The 20,148-nt window shown below is 41.4% G+C and overlaps 1 protein-coding gene and 1 long non-coding RNA gene across 5 annotated transcripts in view; one reads left to right on the top strand and one right to left on the bottom strand.

Annotated features, from left to right (window-relative positions):
* Positions 1 to 20,148, bottom strand: part of nav1a (neuron navigator 1a) — a 95,349-nt gene that overhangs the window by 22,273 nt on the left and 52,928 nt on the right. For all 4 annotated transcript variants that reach the window (XM_077513588.1, XM_077513589.1, XM_077513590.1 and 1 more), the window contains exon 8: positions 4,712 to 4,850. In XM_077513588.1, coding sequence (XP_077369714.1) covers positions 4,712 to 4,850 — 139 coding nt within the window. The remainder of the gene's footprint in view (positions 1 to 4,711; positions 4,851 to 20,148) is intronic.
* LOC144014078 (uncharacterized) lies at positions 210 to 3,228 on the top strand. Its single transcript, XR_013282394.1, has 3 exons — positions 210 to 508; positions 951 to 1,181; positions 1,455 to 3,228. It is a non-coding gene; the product is annotated as an uncharacterized LOC144014078 (long non-coding RNA).

Here is a 20,148-nt window from a genome sequence, read left to right as displayed (position 1 = left end):
TAAATTCAAACAGGGGTGTGTAGACTTTTTATAGCCACTGTATGTCTGAAACAGTCCGGGTAGAAATTGATACTGCAGCAAAGTCACAAATTTGCTCCACGCACCCCAGAGAGTCCAACTGAAAACAGCCTCAGGCAGCATAAAGCTCCCAGGCAGCAGGTGTCACAACCGACGCGTCCGACTTCTGGTTGAACAAGTCGGGCGGCAATAGGTCGCTTGCACATGTCGTCACTTCCGCCTCGGATTTCTTGTAGTCGCCATGCTGGGTGGCCTCCATTTACGTAGCGATTCGGTCTAACACGTATCTATCACGTTTGTTTTCTGCGTTTAAAATGGTACATTGTTGCTGCATCGTTGGCTGTTCGAACAAAGCCAAGGGGGAAAATGGTCGGTCTTTTTTCCGAATTCCGAAAATAATTAGGAACCAGGGCCTGGAGACAGAGGAGTGCGGACTCCGGAGGGAAGTCGTTACTTTGGGCTCGTGTGTGCAGCGATCACTTTGTGAGCGGTAAGCTTGTTTACCTTTATTTAATGCATGAGGATTAATAACGTTTCGACCGCCCATATATGGGCAAGTTGCTTATGTTTTGGATTCATGAGCAAGCAAGTTCGGTAGTACAAGCTGGCTAGCGGACGTTAGCCGAAAGCTAACATCGAACATTTTCACCCAAGTAGTGCCAGTGCAAAGTGTTTACTGCTGAAATTGGATTGATTAGTCTTGGGCTTTTAATGCCGATAACATGTTTTTTGGTGGCAAAATGTAAACTTGGAAAAAAAAAAGAGACAGAAGGGGCTGATGCAAGAAAACAGACCCCCGGGGGTGATGCAAGAAAACAGAGCCCCGGTAGCCTACACATCATGCTAAAGAACTTATTCACGGCCACCCTACTGCGGTAAAATAACCAGTCTTTCCATATTTTATTTGTTTATATATTTGTTTATTTTAACAGGTCGCCCTGCGCCCGTTTTTCTGTCCAATCATCCCGACTGGGCTCCAACATTAAAGTTGGGTCCCAAGTTACAACATCTATGTCTCAGCCCAGTCGGTGCCAAGATATGAACGTGCACAGGAGAGACAAGCAAAGAAAAGACGACTCGAAGTGGCAGAGATTGTTGCAGTTATGCAGCCAGATGGCTCCACTAACCTGTACCCTCAAGTACTGCTGACATCATTGACTCTGGTATGCCACTCAGAATTCATTACATGATATATTGTATGCATGAGTGAATGTATGTGTTTGTTTGTGTGTGTACACGCACCTTATATTTTAGAGACATTTGGAAGTGTTTATAGAAATAAGTATTTGCCTGTAGCAATGTTCATACATTAAAAAATGCAACAAAATGTGTACATTTCTTTTACACTGACAAAAAAACTATACTACTTTACTATATTAAACCTATTACTGGTACCGTTTTTTTTTGTGATTTTTTTTATTTATTTTTTTCTTTAGGGATCTCATGCCACACCGACTTGATTGCCAATGACATGATGGAAACGAAGGCGAGCATCAAAGCATTGGAGGAGGACAACATGCGACTGTTTGTTTGGCGCTAATAAAGGCAGCGTTTATACAAATTCTATTGTTGGGTTTGTTTACAAAGCTATACATGATACAAATGACAGGATTTGACTCAATGTGCAATATGGTCCCTCTTAAAGTAATGGCATAAATCTCTATTATTTCTAAAAGCACAAAAAATGAAGTGAATAATGATTAGATGTAGTAATTTCAGGGTTAAAAATTGAACTGTTAATTAATGTAGTTTATTTTAGCACAGGTGCCTACCATCCTGAGATGATGGTATGATGTAATGTTGATGGGGTACGCAATGACTTTCATTATGCTATGTACAGAGGAAAAAGTTGCTCTCTTTTAAATTTGTTTAATGTAAGACAAGTACCAGTACTGTGTTACAGTTTTCCCAATAATCCTTGTTTCACACTTGTCACAAAACCACTGTCCTTTTGGCAGTCTAGATTGGCACACTTAGGGTGATATTTGATTTTACAATCTGCTGCAGCACAAAAAACTACTTTATTCCGCATCTTTGAAGTACATGAGCAAGTGGTAGGTGACAGCGGCTGAGCAGGAACACTGGAAGTCCACTGCTGATCTAGTAAATGCTCTCCCGAGCAGTTCAGGTAAGGAGGGGATTTTGGGGAAAAAAAACTCTGGCTTTTCCAACTGGCCAAAACGAGCGATCTGGGTGGACTCGCTCAATCACACTTTGTCCACACCACAAAGTCGCAGAAGTCCGTCCAGTTAAACTCATCTGTGCCTGAATCTGAAAATATTACAAACATTGTAATGAAAATATGAGACATAGAATTAAATAAGAAACTACAAAAAGTAAAGCCATACATACCTGGTAATACTATTGGTGTTGTCGTGACAAGTGATGGGAATTGTTGCCATCTGGCACCAGACAGAAATTGGGTGTTGTGACAGCCTCCTTAACCGTGAGATCATAAGAAAAGCTGTCAGTATGCTCAGTAGTTACCATGAACACGTTTTATTGTACTGGAAACTGAAACTAAAAATACGTCCTCTGAGAGTGGTTAACCTTAACCATTTAGAATAAGTTGATTAAGTAACATGTAACTAGTGAAAGGGTAGCATTAAATTTAATTAAGCCACGGGGAGGCTGTGCAGTTACTTTTTATTCTTATACGCTCTGCCATATTTGCCTGTTATAAAATTATTAGAAAAACCACATCAGGTAAAGCCAGCTGTGCATGTAAACACAATGATAACAGGAAGCCTGAGAACAAATCAACATTTTTGTGTGCAGAATTACCAACACCATGTGGTTTACTTACGTGCAACAGCAACCGTTTCTTCTGATGCGATGTTAAAGTTTACACTCTGTATCCACCCGCTTACAAAATAATTGTAAGCCTCCAGGGATTTGTTGGCGTGTTATGGAGCATGTTGTCAACACGAGGTAGGGAAAGATGTCCAGAGATGTCACATTTGGCCAGCAAGCTTTCTCCGTCAAAAAAAAAATCACCCTTGGTCAGGACGTAATTAGGATCAATCCCGCCACACAGAGACACCTTCTGCTTGTATCGTTGTTTTTGATCTTCCGGTAAATCGTGAAAATACTGCGAAAATTACATCAGGTTGATAAGCTCTACCGTGTAACTCGCGAGTGTACCTTGTGAACCGGAGGACACCCAATATGGCGCCCGAAGGAAAAACTCCCATGATGCATTACGATGTGCAAGCGACCTATTACCGTTAAAACGATAACAGGAAGGTTCAACAGGAAGGAAAGGTTTGATGGTGTATGTTGAGAGCTCATCCAAGGGCAGATATGTGCACTGTACAATGAGTGCTCACATTCACACATACTTTACATCTGACAGAGTGTTTGTAGGTTTTTTTGTGTGCGTACATGTACGTTTATGCAAGCAGTTGTACCCGGCCGCTCTAGGTGTGGATTCTTTTCATTAAAAGACAATAGAATGAACGCACACCCATATCTTAATGTAGAGATAAGTAAATCCACCTTTTCTGACAATAGAGCTCCACTTTTATCTTTTGATAATTTCCTTGAACTCGTTTCCCTCCACCCTTTGTCCCACTTTCCTCAAATTCTTTCTTTTCTTTCACTCTATCCTGTCGAGCATGAGGAATGTTTGTTCATTTAACAACATTTTACAGGCACAAAACAAAGACAGTATCAGCTGAGAATGCAGGTAGTTGTGTGTCGATCAGTCAATATGGGGCACATGATGATGCTCGGTTGCCATGGTAGTGATGCCATAGGGTGGTCATGGTTTCCATGACTCCTGCAATAAGGCATGGAGGGAGACGCCCTGTCGGTTCTTCTGGCTCACTGGCCCGGATGCTGGACTGCAGATGGCCCCGTGCACGTGTGTGAGTCCGAGACCCGTCCTTCACGTACAGGACAAGACAAAAGAGCCGCACTCTCAGCATCCCTGCAGCACAGTTGCCATGGTTACGCCGATTCCTCTTCTCCTGTGCTTCAATCTAGCCCCCTCTAAAATCCCGCTACAGCTCTCACAATAAGCACACTGTGGAGGTGTAACCTACATCAGACAACGGTAAATGCATTAGCGTATCGTGACAGATGGATGAAGTCCCATCACATCTCGACTGCAGCTTCTTAACACCAAAGCAGACTTCAGTGACGGGCCTTTTTATAGTGTGCAACTAAACAGCATCTCAGTGAAAATGTGTTAGGATACCAAATATTAGAAATATTAGAAACCAAAAGCACATATTTTGAATGAAATAGTGTTAAATTGATACATAAATTGATACATGCTGACTTTGCCAATTCAAACTGAGCATGACTTCATATTGCCTTTTGGTATTACATTGCAATGTATTAAATCACACTAAAATGGACTAAACGCATCACACCAAGCGTCAGAGGCGCTAACATCATTTCATAAAATAGTGGTGCAAATCATATACCGGCAAATGGAAGTTCAAAACCCACCAAAATTGATGTGTTACACATTATCAGCGCACATGCGTGTGTGCACAGAATACTTAATGAGGCTTTGTGTCTGAGCTCTGATACCTGCTGCTGCTTAAGTCCAGTAAGTACATGTGCCAAGTGCAAAAAGCATTAATCAGCACTTTAATGGATTAACACCGTAGTTAATCAATACCAACACAGGGATGGGGTGCGTGTGCGTGGGTGTGTTAGAATGTGAGCATGCCGCGCTTACCACAATGGCTGAGTTTCTGCGGGAGCCAATGGGAGTGGAAGGAAGCGAGTTGAGGGTGGGGCTTGTGATGAACTCCTCAGAGCTCAGATTGTCAGAACCGTCACTCAGGCCGCTGCTGATGGAGCTGCTCTCGTCCCAGCTGCAAGACAAAAATACTTGGTCAGAGGATCAATCATCAATTTTACACGTGACAAAAGAAGTTGAATCCAAAATTAACGTTGTCAAAATGTTACATATTTAAAGAACCGGTGTGTCGACTGTAGAGCCATCTAGTGGTCAAAGAGTAGCACTAGAAGCACGCAGGAGCACACAAACTACGGTGGCTCAGAGAGAGCACATTTCACAAGCCAACCATCAATTATTATTTTGCGACGAGTGACGCCTGAATTAGCATGAGCAGCTAACAAGTGCAGCTAGCAGGAGGAGCTAGTAAAATAGTAAAAACAAAAAAACAAAAAACAAAAAAAAAGCTATAGAAAGGTGAGACTACAGACATGTAAGAGATACTTGACTCATTGAGCCATTTTCAGCAGTGAAAAGTTAATATTTTGTCCAGAATAAATTTAACTTCATTATTTTTCATGTACTTAATACCGTTAAAAAGTAATTTTTCGACTTGCTGTTGACTGATGATGACATCACCTGTGCTGAGGAAGTAGGTAACGGCCAATCATGGCTCAGTTTACTGACCAAACCAAGAAAACAGGGTAACCATGATTGGCCGTTACCTACTTCCTCAGCACAGGTGATGACATCATCAGTCGACAGCAAGTAGAAAAATGACTTTAAAGGTATTAATTGTACATAAAAAAATAATGAAGTTAAATTTATTCTGTACAAAATATTAACTTTTCACTGCTGAAAATTGTTGATTATTATGATATTATTATGATTATTAGACCTATGATTATATTTATTTAAAAAAAAAAGTGTATGCAACGCGACATATTTTTTTGAATACTATTGACATAAATAATTGTTAAAAAAAAAAAAAAAAGAATTACGGTATTAGTTCACCATTAGATGGCGCTAGGGATCTCTGAATGTCCCTATAAGCAGTACATCACAATTAATTACCAAAAGCTCAACAAGCTCAGCTACACCAGCCGCTCACTCGGCTCAATGTTTCCCACTTTGTCTTTGAAGAAAAATTCATAGACATTGCGGCTCACTGCTCTGCGCACACGCAGCATCCAACTTCCACCCTGCAGACACGTCGACACTTCAAGTCAACATAATCTCAGCCTACGTGCGTAAAAATAGCCCTAAAGAACATATACATGTGTGCTGAACATACACACTATTGCACCCACAATTACAGGCGGGCACTGTGCTGGGACAACTTTTTGCTTCCTCTCCAAACCAACTGCTGTCACAATCCTGACACCAGCAGGATGACTGATTCCATCAGATGACAAATCTGTCACCTGCCTTCAAAATAGTCGCTACGAAGATGAAGAGACAAAAAAAAGTGAGGTGTGGTATATGTGGAGAACTGTATATTTCATTACACAAAATGGGTCACGCTTAGGAAGTCAGGGGTGAGGATGCGCCCTCGTTTGGATCATTAGGTTAGACTGCTCTTATAGGAAAGAGTAGGGGGTGCCCTAATAAGGTCGTAGCTATACTGTAATACAAGAGAGGATGGAGGGAGGACAGGGCCTTCCGGTTGGGTGCCTGTGTGGGTCACACCGCAGCCTCGGGGGCTTGATGACAGCCATCGGGGGGGAAGAGGGGCAAAGCCTGTCCTGTCTGGCCTGTGAATATCTTTGAAAACAGTAGACAGGATTTCAAATCTGAAAGAGAGGCATTCATTTGTACACAATCTTAGACAGAGTTGCACATTCTAAACTCCAAGTGTGATGAGTTTGATTTTGTTGAATGATGCCGTCGCCGTCTGTTTCCAGTTTAGGTTGCGCCAGACTTATGAGTTTCCTTGAGCAACAAACTGAAGTTGTTGTGTTGTTCATGCAAAAAGTTCCCACTGTGGGACTTCGATGCAGCATTACTGTTAAAAAGCCCGTCAGTGTTGAACGCCCCTCAGAGTCTTTCCCAACACATGAATATGTCATTCTTTCCTCGCTCAACACCCTCGCTGCTGGGGGATAAACCTCCAGGAGGGACGCGCAGCTGCGGTTCATCAGCACTACGACACCAGCACCAGATGTATGAAGCAATACATGTTTATTCAGAGCAAACAGACAAACACTCACTCAGCTGGTTTGTGCCACTCAACTGAACTCCGAGACAAAGTCAAGGCAAAGTCAAACAAGGCAGACACCACCAGGATATTATGGATGAGCAAATAGAGACTGAACCAATAACATTATTTACATGATAGTTGGTAAATCCCCCTCACTGACTGTTAGCTAAAGGTGGGTAGAGTAGCCAAATGTCAAGAGTAAGGTTACTTAATAACATGACTCAAGTAAAAAGTAGTCATCCAAATAATGTCTTGAGTTAGTATTCAGTGGAAACAAACTACTAAGTACTGAGTAACTGGTGAACAACTTCTGCTTCATTATAAATTATATAGAGTATTCATATTAATTAACATAAACGATGGAACATTTTGCCCAAAAAACTAATTCTCTTTGTTTACACTTGTAAAACAACACAAACTTAAAGTGGAGTTCTTGTAGGCTAAAATGAGGACATTTTTAGGCAGACACATATTGTGCCACGGAGACCTTCATGTGATGGCGTGATTTGATTGGTGAAATGGAGTCTCACGTCACTGGTGATTTTGTGGGATTGGTGGAACAAAGTCATGTGACAGCGCCAGAGTTTCTCTGACAAACCAAAACAAATAGCTCACTCAAGAAATTATAGATTGATTTTAAAAAGTAACAAGCAGAAGGAAGCTCCAAAAGTTTCTTCTTAAGTACAATTTATCTTAAGTAAATGGAGTGGAGGAAATGCAGCTAATAGTAACAACTCACCTGTGTTGTTAGCATTTATTGTCCTATACTATACTACACCTGTTTCCTCTTTGTTTGCTTGCGCACATATAAACCATCTTTGTCTATAAAATTACTAAAGGATTTTAAAATTCTTATTATGATTAATACATAGTGTATGATACAGTTTAATGCTATCAAGGCTGCATCAAAACATGAGTGTTGAGACTGACGTACACAAGTCCTCAGAAGCCACACAGACCTGAACAACAACTGAAGTGTCTTCAGGTTTGCGCTACACCAATAACATTTAATCCATCTTCGACGTCTACTACACTCTTCTCCACCCTGATTCAGAAATGCGGAACCCAACAAAGTTCTTTAAATGATAAACATCTTAAGCTTCCCATGACCGGACTTTTTGTGACATAGTGAAAAGGAATTTCATTTCCCTGCCAAGAGCTGATATCAATCCATAACTGTCAACATGCAGCAGCGAGCTCCACCAACTACCATCAACTCATGCAAGACAAGACAAAAGTACATCGGAAACATGAGCATGCTCGAAAAGAGAAAGAATAGCAAAGGTGATGGGAAAGAGGAAACGTTTTAAAACTTATACTCTTATCTGGTAAGTGCCACAACATGGGTGCTAATTTGCATTAGCATTAAGATAGCGAGGCCGTTATTCAGGCAGTTAGGCTGTTTTAAATACACGGTGCAATTCTATTTGTTTGATAGTAAGCTTCAAGTGGGAGGGGCATTAAACAGCCTGAAGCCTCTTGAATTGTACTCACCAAACTACTCGGTTGAACAACGGCTCGTATCCCAGAAAACTAATAAAACAGGTCACTCAAATCTCAAGGCATCCCAGTGCTTCAAGGAAAATCCCTTTGCAACACCATGCAAAATGGGATTAACAGCACTGCATGCATGAAACCATTTAACAACAACATTAAAGTGTCAACCACAACCATTAACAAGGATGCTAATTAATCCCAAATGAACGTAGGCTGCCAAAGAGTTCACTTAATGTCTGGAGATGGCAACAGCAAGAGCTTGTTTTCTTGGATTGGAATCATTAGGGTAGCATTTACTGCAAATTATATCCGAGTGTGCACGTGGCAGACTGTTCAGGAGGCCATTGCTGCTGATAAACGCTCACATGAACAATGGTGAGCCGATTAAAATGAGAAAATAAACAACATTTCTCTGACCAAATTTGACTTGACTTTTATCAGAATAGTCAGTTGTTGGTTGAACAGATGATGATGATGATGACAGCGGTTGTTTGCGTCTGGGATGCTGAAAAATGATGGCAGCAATACCACAAGTCTTTTCAATTGAATCTTTTAACATCGGCTTTCCCATGAAATCTTGATTTCAACCATACTGGCAAGAATTACAACTGCGAATCGTTTGCTACATTTCCAATTTTGCAGATTGACGACCAACAGTTGTTCCTCTTTGCACACAGGACACATACACACACTCACTACCACTGTGTCTCGCAAATTCAATGCTTGACTATCTGCTCAGCTAAATAGTCTGCTTTCATGAACAAGCCGCTTTATTCCGCCACAATACAAGCCGTTAAGCTAATTGCTTATTGCCGTATGCATGGTAGTTATTACGGTGGATTGTGAAGAGCTGTGAACGCTTCTTTCCCTCATCGCTCCGAAATTGCAGGATGTGTTGAAATGAAGTGCAGTGAGAAAAAAACAGCTGGGCCTGCACTGATTTGTGGCACAAATTCTTGCTAAATATTACAGTTGTCCCATTTGGAATCATCATGTGCCTGGTTGCAATTGATAAGCAGTTGCATGTAAATAAATGAGTGAATACTTTAGGAAATTAGCCCTTGTCTTTTTGTTGTTGTTGTTGCACTATATTGTTTAGTTACGGGTACTACCTTCACTTCATACCATTAAAAATCGCATCACTCGCAGAGTACTAACAGGTAAAACTACATAAATGGGGGGCGAAGCCTGTGCATCCTGCTGATATTTCAAAGGTTTGCGCCTACATACAGTTAAATCAGTCCCCGCCAAATTGTCTGACTGTGCAAATGCATGGAAAGACTTGTGTGCACGTCGACAGTGGACAGGAAAGTTCCACTCCTAATAAAATCCGCAGTGTCACATGGCCTAACCCAAAATGGCAAAATCAGAAGGCTTCCTGGTTGCACTGATGCCTTTTCGATCAAATGGAAAAAAGGGCACTGCCAGATTGGCACCGACCAACCGACTGAGAGACGGCTGCTGAAGTCATTCATTTTTCAGAAAAGATGCTGCTTATAATCCAATCACTGTTTATAGTATAACAAGAGATAATCTCATACAACATACAAATACACTTTTGCCATTTATCTGTTAATACTGAGAGAGTCTGTACATACAGCTGGGGTGCACAGATGGTGAACAACATGAGATTGTGGACCACCTCAGCTGCTATCGCCAGGAAACAGACACACCGATACGTGTAGTACTTGTGTATGGGCATAACATTAACCTGTCAGACTTTTTTTTTTTTTTTTAATTCCAATTATATTTAGTACAAATTAAGACACTATCAAATAGCTCCTCAATTAGTATACAGTATAGTACACAATGTTTTGGGATTTCTTTTTAAATAAGCAAAATTGCACTCTATTAAATCTATTAAAAACCTGGAGTAATAACATAAATAAATGTTGTTGTTTTTTTCACTTTAATTCACTGGATATTGTGCTGCTCCTTCTGGTGTGCATGCCTTGGCCATCTGGGGGCAGTACAGATAGATCTTCGGACAAAGGTTACATATATGGAAATCATTTATTTGCTATATATACTGTACCTATGTGATATGTTTCAAGTAAACACGAATGAAGCCTAAACTTCATATATGGTCATCTTTGATAGTGCTTGAAAACATCTTGGGTTCTATTTCTATGCCCATTGCAAGTTTAGTGCAAAGCGCAGTCTAACTCGGCGTGGTTGGACTTTCCTTTCTTTTGGTATTTTGCTAGACTAACTAATTGTGGGAGGGAATGCAGCCAACTCCCGGCAAATCGAAGCAGTTCCCCTCATTCTATTCGAATCCAGGTGCGCAGTCATAAAGTTGGAAGGACTCGCTGGAGTCAAAGCAGGAGATGGATGAGCGTAAAGCAAATTTACAGTAAAAGGGACGGCAAGAAGATCTCCCCTTGCGGATGATGTAAAGAGTCTGCCTTCCACCCCAATAGGCACCACTGTACTATGTATGTTCCTTTGCATTATGTTATCCATCAGTGCAGCCCAATAGAAGGCCATAAAGAACCTACCAACAGGCCTCACACATACTATATAGTGTATCTTGAAAACCTCAAACTCTTGACATACTGGGTCAATACCGGCTATATGAGGAAGCAGGATTATGAACAGAACTTTGCGTGCTTTGCAACAATTGAACTGCTCACAAGCCATCTGCTGCTCTCTAGAAACTGTTCATCCCAAGGAAACACCAGCATGCATTACTAATAAATTACTAATAAACGATGCTACGTTGCTTGACTGGCTGTCCGGGCCCCGTGTGCGTGAAAAGGCACAAATCAGTCATTAAAATGGCTTTTCATTTGTTACGCTGCTCCACATTCTCTGACGGGCTGTATTGTTAAACACTTACAGTAAATGGAAAGACAATTAAAACTGCAGCCGTTGGGTATTCACTCAACGGAGAAATGAATTTTCACTGTCAGCATTATAGTAGTTGCAGTTTGCTTATGCGCCGATGTGTGGACACGCGCGCTGCCACAGTATTCGGGCATTAGAGGGGATTAGAGAGCAGGCCGGAGATAACGAGTTTAATTACTGCTAATTCCAAAAAATTAGAAGGCCAGTGGCCTCAGCACAAGGTGGTCCATTTGTGGGCGTGGATGTACGAGGGACACCGAAAGGGAAAAATAAGACGTTGCTTCCATAAGTGGCCATCAGAGATGAGGAATCTTTTTGTGCCTTTGATGGTTGTGACCCTGACAGCGATGACCTAGAGGAGTTTAGGCCTCAAGTGCACACAAACATGCACACGCATGATGCACAAAATTGGCATTGACGCCTCCGAGGAGCGAGTGAGTCGTCAGACGTCCGCAATATTTCCGTACACAGGAATTTGGAGATTTACGTTTTCCTTGTGAGTGTGGGAAAACATTTGACTCAAATATATAATCAAAGCATAATGCACTATAATCAGTCAAAAGTTCACATATTTTGAAAGAACTATTTTGAATGATGATCATAAAATAATGTGCAACCCCCTTTGGATTCTATTCCGCAATACGGAGGGGAGGCGGCAACGTAAATCTCTGGCTGCTTCTCATCAAGACGTTCCCAAATGAAGTTTGTCCAGCACGTTTGCAGCCAAAAGTCGACTTGACTCGCAACCACTTTCGTCTCATGAAATGAAGCAGGACCAAAATCAGTGGAGGGCCCAAGCATCATATAAGGTTTGGAAGTACAAAGAGTGAGACTAGTGATCAAGATGACACCCATCTGGGTCAACTTGATCTACTGTAAGCCCCAAAATGGAAGGAAGGAAGGAAGGCGATTCCATCTTTCTGTTGACTTCATGTTCATGCAAGGTTGACGTTTGAAGGCCAGAAGCTGCAATATCTTTTAACCTTCTTTGCATAAATTAAGGCATTAACTTCTGAAGAGGAAATGTGGGGATTATCCTTTCAACAACTTCAATTCGAAAGTGTGACAAAATGGGTCAAAGAGTATACGCTTTCACAAAAGTGCATCAGAAATGGTCAGGCTGCTGGTGAGCTCTGATATGGCCTAGTAACCCCTGACATCCAAAATAAGGTGATTTCTACGGTTTTTCTTCCCCAAATCTATCTCATGAGCAGAAGCGGAAGAGGGACAGCACCTTTCAAATCACTTCCTTAAGTAGTTCCGTCTGGGGTTGGGCGTGTAAGCACCCGCTAACTTCAGCCGGAGTTGAAAGATTTGGGGAGGAGCTGAACAAAGGGGAACCCCAGCGTTCGGAGGCCCAGGCTCGGATCCTTGGGTAGAATTACCTTTGGCCTCCCTCCAGGAACGTCAGCTGACTTAACGGCTGTGCGAATTAACGGCACAGAGGGATGTTTTGCTTTGAAAAGGAAAAGGGGGACGTGAACAAGTGGGAGGTACCGCTTTTAAACGTAGCACGATTCTTTCCAAGTTGCTGTGCACTTGAAGCAGCTTTGTGGAGCATGTTGAGGTCGAAGCACAAACAGATTGATCAACACAATACGGTAAAGTACGCGGTCAAAGCAAACAAACACTGATGGGGAAGATTCTCGGCTGCTCTATGTTTACTCGGAACTTCAGAAGCGTATTGGGGAACATAACACTGAATGTTTTTTGCATTGGAAGTTACATCTTTTATGATGACAACAGCTAACGTGCTAATCTGGAGGATTAGGACAACTCAGCAGTCCGTGCTTGGTATTCAAGTATGTGTTTTGTCAGCTTTTGTGTGGTAGATGGAATGAAAAGAGGAACAGCACAACGCACAAAAAAATTCAATCGTGTGCTTTTTTTTTTTTTTTTTTATTGACTAAAGCCGTACAAAGAGACAACAGATCAGGATAGAACACCACTAAGCACCTGACAAAGTTTGTCCAAACACCTAAGAATAAAAAAACATTGATGTAGACAAACTCTCACTTTGACTGGTTTTGATAATATACAACAGGGCCCAACTAATATGGATTATTTTTTAAGGAAGACAAAAACAAAAAAAAAGAAAAAAAAGGTTGGCTAATTCAGTTAAAAATAACGTCATTAATCTGTTTTAGTAGTGACATAACTACATCGAATTTAAAGAAATGAAAACGTTTCCCCCACATTTCTATGCTTCAACTCTTGGACAAACGGATAAACAGAAATACTGACAATTTGGAGTGTTAAGCTTCTCCTTAAACTGCTGTAATATTACGTCTTTGCAGTATAAAGTATACTGCATATGTCTGTGAATATGGTTATGTTGTCTATGTGTTACTTGAGCATTTATGTGCTAACATTAAGCTAGCGGACTTTAAGGCAACGTTGTGTTTTTTTTTTTGTTTTTTTTTGATGAATTGATCTCAACCGCCAAACTGCTGCTTGCGTGTGAAAATAAAATAAAATGTGACAGCTCGGATCTTGAAAAAACTCTCAAAGTCGGGTCATGCTGGTATCTCGAGGTGCCACTGCACACATGCTGTTGTGTTAGCGTGCGTGTGCACATACGCACACAAATGGAGAGGTGAGTGACATGCCTGCAGGGCACTCCCATCAGCAGTACGCACCCGTCACCTGCTGTCACCCATAACATACACGCACATAATGCTCATGCCACTTCAAGATGTTACAGCATTCCTCGCCGCGGGGCAGCTCAAAACACACACTTCACATTCCAATGTGTGTATTCTGGGGTCCCACTCCCTAATCCTCCAACATATGCAAGCACAAGCATCAGCAGAAGGAAATGCCGCACGTTTCTTTGCAAAACGGGACAAAAGTAAAAGCTTGACATGATTTTCACCTTGCACCTTTTTTCCTTCATGTGCGGCGAACCTGGCGTAGTGCGGTGTTGCTGAGACGTTTTGATGTTGCGCCCCTCACCACAGGGGGCAGCGTCTCGTGAAAGTACGAGTTTGTGAACATGGGCTCCTGTCTACAATAAAAGGTGTGTGTGCGTGGTTCTTTCATAGGTTACAAGTGTCGGTTGTTTCACTCTCACTAATGACCTTTCAGGTTGGCTATGTAACCTTGTTCAGTTAACTTGCTCAGCACCAAAGGGTCGTTCACAATCCATTTTGGGAATGAATCAGATTTCTCCTTCAAAGGAATCACAACAATCTTGATGGCCAATGCGGGAATATGCAGGAGGTCAGTGTTGTGTCAATATAGTGGAGAGTGTCTAAATTGTAATTCTTTAGCAAGCGCATTGTATTTCCTTGTTGATTGATGACTGCACGAAACTTTAATATTGTAACCATCATGGTTTATATCTTAAGATTAGACAACGGGAAAAAATATTGACCAAGTTGGATAAAAATAGGGCGACTGAAAACGTCTGCCTCAAAGCTCCACCGCAACCACGTTTCCGTCGCCGTCTATGTTTCTACATGGATATTTCTTTTGCAGACGCACGCAGTGGAAGGACGTTATTGAGCTCAGTGTAGCTAACTCAGGCAGCTCCGGTCGTTTACCAATGGACTATTGTTGAAGCATCGTCTGTAAATAACTTTTAAAGACACTATTACATGTGTAAGGTAGATATCATGATGTATGTGTGAACTAGATGGTAGTTCGTGATTGTTTACCTTAAATGTAATCGCTAGTGCGCTAATGCTAAGCACGATTGCAAACTGTTTAGCATAAGTTAATTTTGTTGGTGTTTAACTCATTTGCTCCCAAATACTTATTAATATGTTCTATTTTAAATATTACCAGTGTCCCAAAGACGTATTTATACATTTGTTTTTGTTTTTTTAATGCTAGAGCATACAGAAGGCTTTGATGCAGCCTCTGAACTGGAGAGAACGGTTGAAGCAATGGTAGTTAGCACAAAAACAGGTGGCAGCAGAGTATACGAGATCAACCACGTACATGTTGCAAACAAGCTGTTTTCCTCACAGTTTTAAACAGATTTGTGACTGATGATGAAACTTAGCTATATTCTAATGACAATTGCTGCAAAACGGAAACAGATAGAAATATTCTTTTTTTCCTGATGAAAGAAGAGACTCTAATCTTTCTTTTAGTAGGTTCCATGTTTTTATAGCAATAGAAGACAATATTCTGTGGGCCTTGCAAAATCAGTCAAAATCCAGTAAAACAGCTGGCAGTGAAGGGGGTTGCTTCAGTGGAAATGGGAGTGAATGAGTTAATAATGCTCATGCACAAAAGACAATACATAATTAGTAGTTAAATCCACTCAATTCAACTCACGTTCAACCTTAGTGGATTACCAGAAGAAATAATATACATTAAACTTATTTAAATGGAATTATTCATTGGAATAATCGATAGGATAATCAATTTTTAAAAAGATTCGGTAGTGACAGCCCTACGGAAAACATCATTCGATATGCCCTCCATCCGTTTTTATAATACTAATCATGAGTAGAGATGCATCGGTTGACGTCTTTACTTGAAAATGGGCCGATACTTTATCAGTTAATACTAAATTCTATTTTGAACCTGCACATCTGGGAAAATGTTTTTCAGGTCAGTCGTGGTCATGCGTCGGGTTTTGCTGGTCAAGATAACATCATCACAGATTGGGGATGAAACGATTACAAAAATATCGTGGTATTAAAATTGCCGTGTTATCATCGTCATGTCACATTATTAAAAGCAGCACATCTTGTAAAAAAAAAAAAAAAAAAAAAAAAAGTTGTATTCCATTTGTGCAGTTCTAGCACCCTCTGGTGGTTAGTTTCTTAGTGCAGTTTAATTTTAATTAGGAATGTTTTGGACACTGCATCTGTTATCACTCCCATAAATCAGTTATACAAGCAAATTTTTTTTCTACATCTCTGTCAAAAATCATTACTTTTCACCCGCTTCAATCAAATACAGCATTGTGAACTTCATGATACTTTGCACCGCTGACCCAGTAAGAGCACGAGAATTAGATGTTTTTTTTAATATAAGCTTCTTTTTTTTTTTAACTTACAATGTTAGTTTTTATACAGTAGTGAGAGTTTTTTTTTTATTTTTATTTTTTTATATCGCCAACCTCCCCACAATAGTGCTAATTATCGTATTGTGAGGCTCATACCGTGATAATGTATGTATCATATCATGACGTTTATGTATTGATACAACCCTATCAAAGATCACATTGACTCTTAACTTCTTCCAACTCAGCAAAGTGTGTATTCACAACAACGCAACCTGCCCATGAGCCCACTCCCAACACAAGAGATAACATCTGCGACAGGACTGTTGGTGTTCTCACATCACACATTTTCAGCACTGTCGACAAAGTGATGGCCGCCAATGAAATGTATGGTGGCAAAAACGCTGACAATATCAAGCAAAGGATCTCAGTGTCAATCACTACACTGTGACTGACCATTGCCAGACCAGCGAAAAAAATACATCATTTGACGTCTTTTTCCGTCAATGGCAGTGAATGAGTTAAGCAGCTGCTAACAAACCTGTGACTCACTCACACACGCAAATAAATGACATCAGCTCTGACACACACCTGGACCACATCACACCTTCCCGGTCTATATTTTAAACAGAAGGCCATTGCAAAAATTTATGGGACGTGTTTTGTGTCAATGAGTGATGTCACCAGCTTTCCAATCTGCGGTTATCAAGGGGTGGAGTCACGCTGAGCAGACACGCAAAGGCGCTAAAGTTGATGTTGGATCACTTTTCACTACAACGAATCACGTTGCTCAAAATCTTTGTGTGTTGCTTGGAAAGGGTTTGCTCACAATCAGTATTTAATGTTTGATTACAAATGTGTACAGCCAGTGTGTTGACGCACACTCATCCAACTCAAACACCCCATCGGGACCCTGTGGACTTGAAATATGTAATTGCAAGATAGTGGAGCTCTGTGTGTCGTGTGTGTGTGTGTTTCTCATGTTCCAATGTCAGGGGTCTTCACTGCAATGAGATTACACAAAGGGTTAATGGATGCTGGAGGCCAGTCGCCCCTCCCCACAAACACTATCAGTACTACAGAGCATCTCTTTTGTGTTGAAGTAACAAACAAGACATAAAAAAATAGACACGTGCAGTCATCCCATTGAGACGTGTTTCTAATATTTTGGTTTCCTTCTTCACATGACAGGCAACAAATATATGACAACCACTAGTCCATATGATGTAGTTCAGCTGCACCATACATCCATTTTCTATAGTGCTTATCGAGTTTGTGCAAGAGGCGGAGACGGGTACACCCTGGACTGATTGCCAGCCAATTGTGGGACACATTCAATAGGTAAACAAAGCAGCCGGCCACATTCTTTGCATTTTGGCAGAAAATCCTCAACCAAAACGTAAACTTTTAACCAACATTCTGATTTTCTTAACATAAATTGAGCACCATGTAAATATTTGGTTTCCCCTATTTTGCGTGACTTCTGATTCCAAATTCAATTTGTGTTATGTTCTGGATTTGGATCCCAAAACACAGGCACAAATAAGAGTTTTAACACTTTATTCGCATAACATCAAAAGGCATGGAACTAACTTGACTTGACCAGAAACAACGAGAAGGCATCGAGGAAGAGAGAAGCAGGTGGCCAGCTGGAATTATCCAACAAAAACACACACTTCTCAGAAAGGCTTATATAGACAGTGAATTTATCTGATTGGTTGTGGCTAGACATGTGGGTAACAGAACTGACATGGAATTATCTGATTGGCTGATGACTAGATAAAGAGATTAAAGATTCCTGACATCACATAGCTTCTGAAATCACATAGCGTATTACCAGTTGAAACTAGTTGCTGTTACATGCAGATTGCATCAGACCCCAAACAAAGCACAGTCATGACCCAAACATAACCCTTGCATGACCCAAACATAACCCTGGCATGACCCAGTCATGACAATGTGTTGATTTGATTTTTTTTTTAAATTTTTGAAAATGAATTGTCATTGATGAACCTGCACGTTTTTGGACTGTAGGAGGAAACTAGAGGACCCGCTGTAGTACAAGAACAAGCAAATTCCACATGCAGAAAGACCAAAGCTGAAATTTTAACATTTTAACACAATGTGCTGCCACAGCTACACCCACAATATCACAATATTTTGTTGTGTGTTTATATATATATAATTTTTTAAAATACAATATACATCTTGTGCACGTGATATAATTCCTCAGTCACTAAAAGCCTCCTCGCCCGCCAACCTAAGTCTGCACTGCATGGCGTGGGCTGTGGGCACCGGCCAGTGGGCATGCATGGCGATGGTGCGGAGGAGGCTGCACAGCGCGCCGCTGGTAGTTGGCGTCGTTTAGAATTTAGGTCAGCCTTTCAAGTTGAATACGCGTTTGCGGGTTCTGCAGGGGATCGATATAGCAACACGCCCACTCACGCCTGCTGCTGACTCAAGCGCTCGTCATCGTCGCACTCGTTTTAAAACAAGACAATAAATAATAAGCTGTCAGCCGTGCGCACATGCACGCACAAATATCGCATCCAGATCGATTAGCTCGTTGGCGAGTTAATTGTCGGCCACCTTTTTAGATAGCGGCAGTCCGAATAATAAAAAGATAAAACATGACAATGATGTTCATCTGTTTCATAAAACCCTTTTGTGTTTCATACCGAACAATGGAAACTGGAGTTTTTACGCATTTACGCACGGGCGGACTCTTTCTCCAGCGGCAGGTTCATCGACTTGCACTTACATGAATTAGAAAACTAAAATCTGCCTTCCAATGCACAAAAATAATCAAGCACAAAAATAACGTGTAAGCGGTGGTTAAAGTGCATTCATTACCTTGACAGAAAGTGCATCGTCCTCCCCCGGCGCTGTGGAGCCGGGAGCTGCAGCATTTTGCCGTTCAACACGCGGCCGCTCATCTTACAACAGTCCGCGTTTGGAGGCTGCTTTGTTCCTCTCGGGCATGTCCAAAAAAAGTGTCAGATAAGAAGGTGAGAAGGAGAGAAGCCGCGCTGGTGCTTTCAGGGGGTCGCGTACGTCCGCCAGTGGGAGCCGGCAGCGTTGAAGTGACTGGCCCACCAACTCTCCCTCCCTCGCTCTCTCTTGCACTCACGACGAGGGAGGGACACAATGAACCAGAAGGGGAGGATAGGAAGGCAACACCCCGAATTCCTCCTCCTCCTCCTGGATGATCGCGAGCAGCATGTGCCTGCAGCCAAAACGCGCACCGAAGCTTGGACGCGCCGCGGGAGAAAACCCACGCAGGTATCACATCCTCAAAAGCGACATGTCACAACATTTTCACCGCCGTCAGACTGGAATCAACACGCAAGACTGCTCGCGCACTCAAGTCACACCATCCTCGCCAGACCGGGAAATTTAATATGAAATAAACATCCGTTTAGACCACGGGTGTCAAAGTTGTAGTTGTCCTCATGACCCGCCACATGTTGGTTGCCTGAACGGTAAATCATTCACTGGTATGATTACAGTAAGGCAACACAATGCAAAACATTTGTGCAAAAGGGAAGAGGGTTACTGACATTTAAGGGGAACAATATGCAACGCTAATAATGTGTCTTCTATTTAGGAAATGAAAGATGCAGAAGTGCTACAGTACGAATGCATAACATGTTATAAAAACACTGATTCTGAGATGTCATCTTTAATTGCTTCATTTACCTCCTCTTGAAAGAGCTCCAGTGACCACAGTAGCAAATAGGGGTGTGAATTGCCTAGTACCTGACGATTCGATTCGTATCACGATTCACAGGTCACGATTCGATTCGATACCGATTAATCCCGATACGAATTTATATGTCGATTGTTGCGATTTTTTTTCATTCAAATTTAGAAAATACTAATCATTAAGCTTGTAGAGTGTAAGATTTATATGAAAATGTATTA

The sequence above is a fragment of the Festucalex cinctus genome, chromosome 2 (genome assembly GCF_051991245.1).
Source record: "Festucalex cinctus isolate MCC-2025b chromosome 2, RoL_Fcin_1.0, whole genome shotgun sequence".
Lineage (NCBI taxonomy): Eukaryota > Metazoa > Chordata > Actinopteri > Syngnathiformes > Syngnathidae > Festucalex > Festucalex cinctus.
The sequence above is the reverse complement of the archived record's forward strand: the minus strand, read 5'-3'. Positions and strand labels throughout refer to the sequence as shown.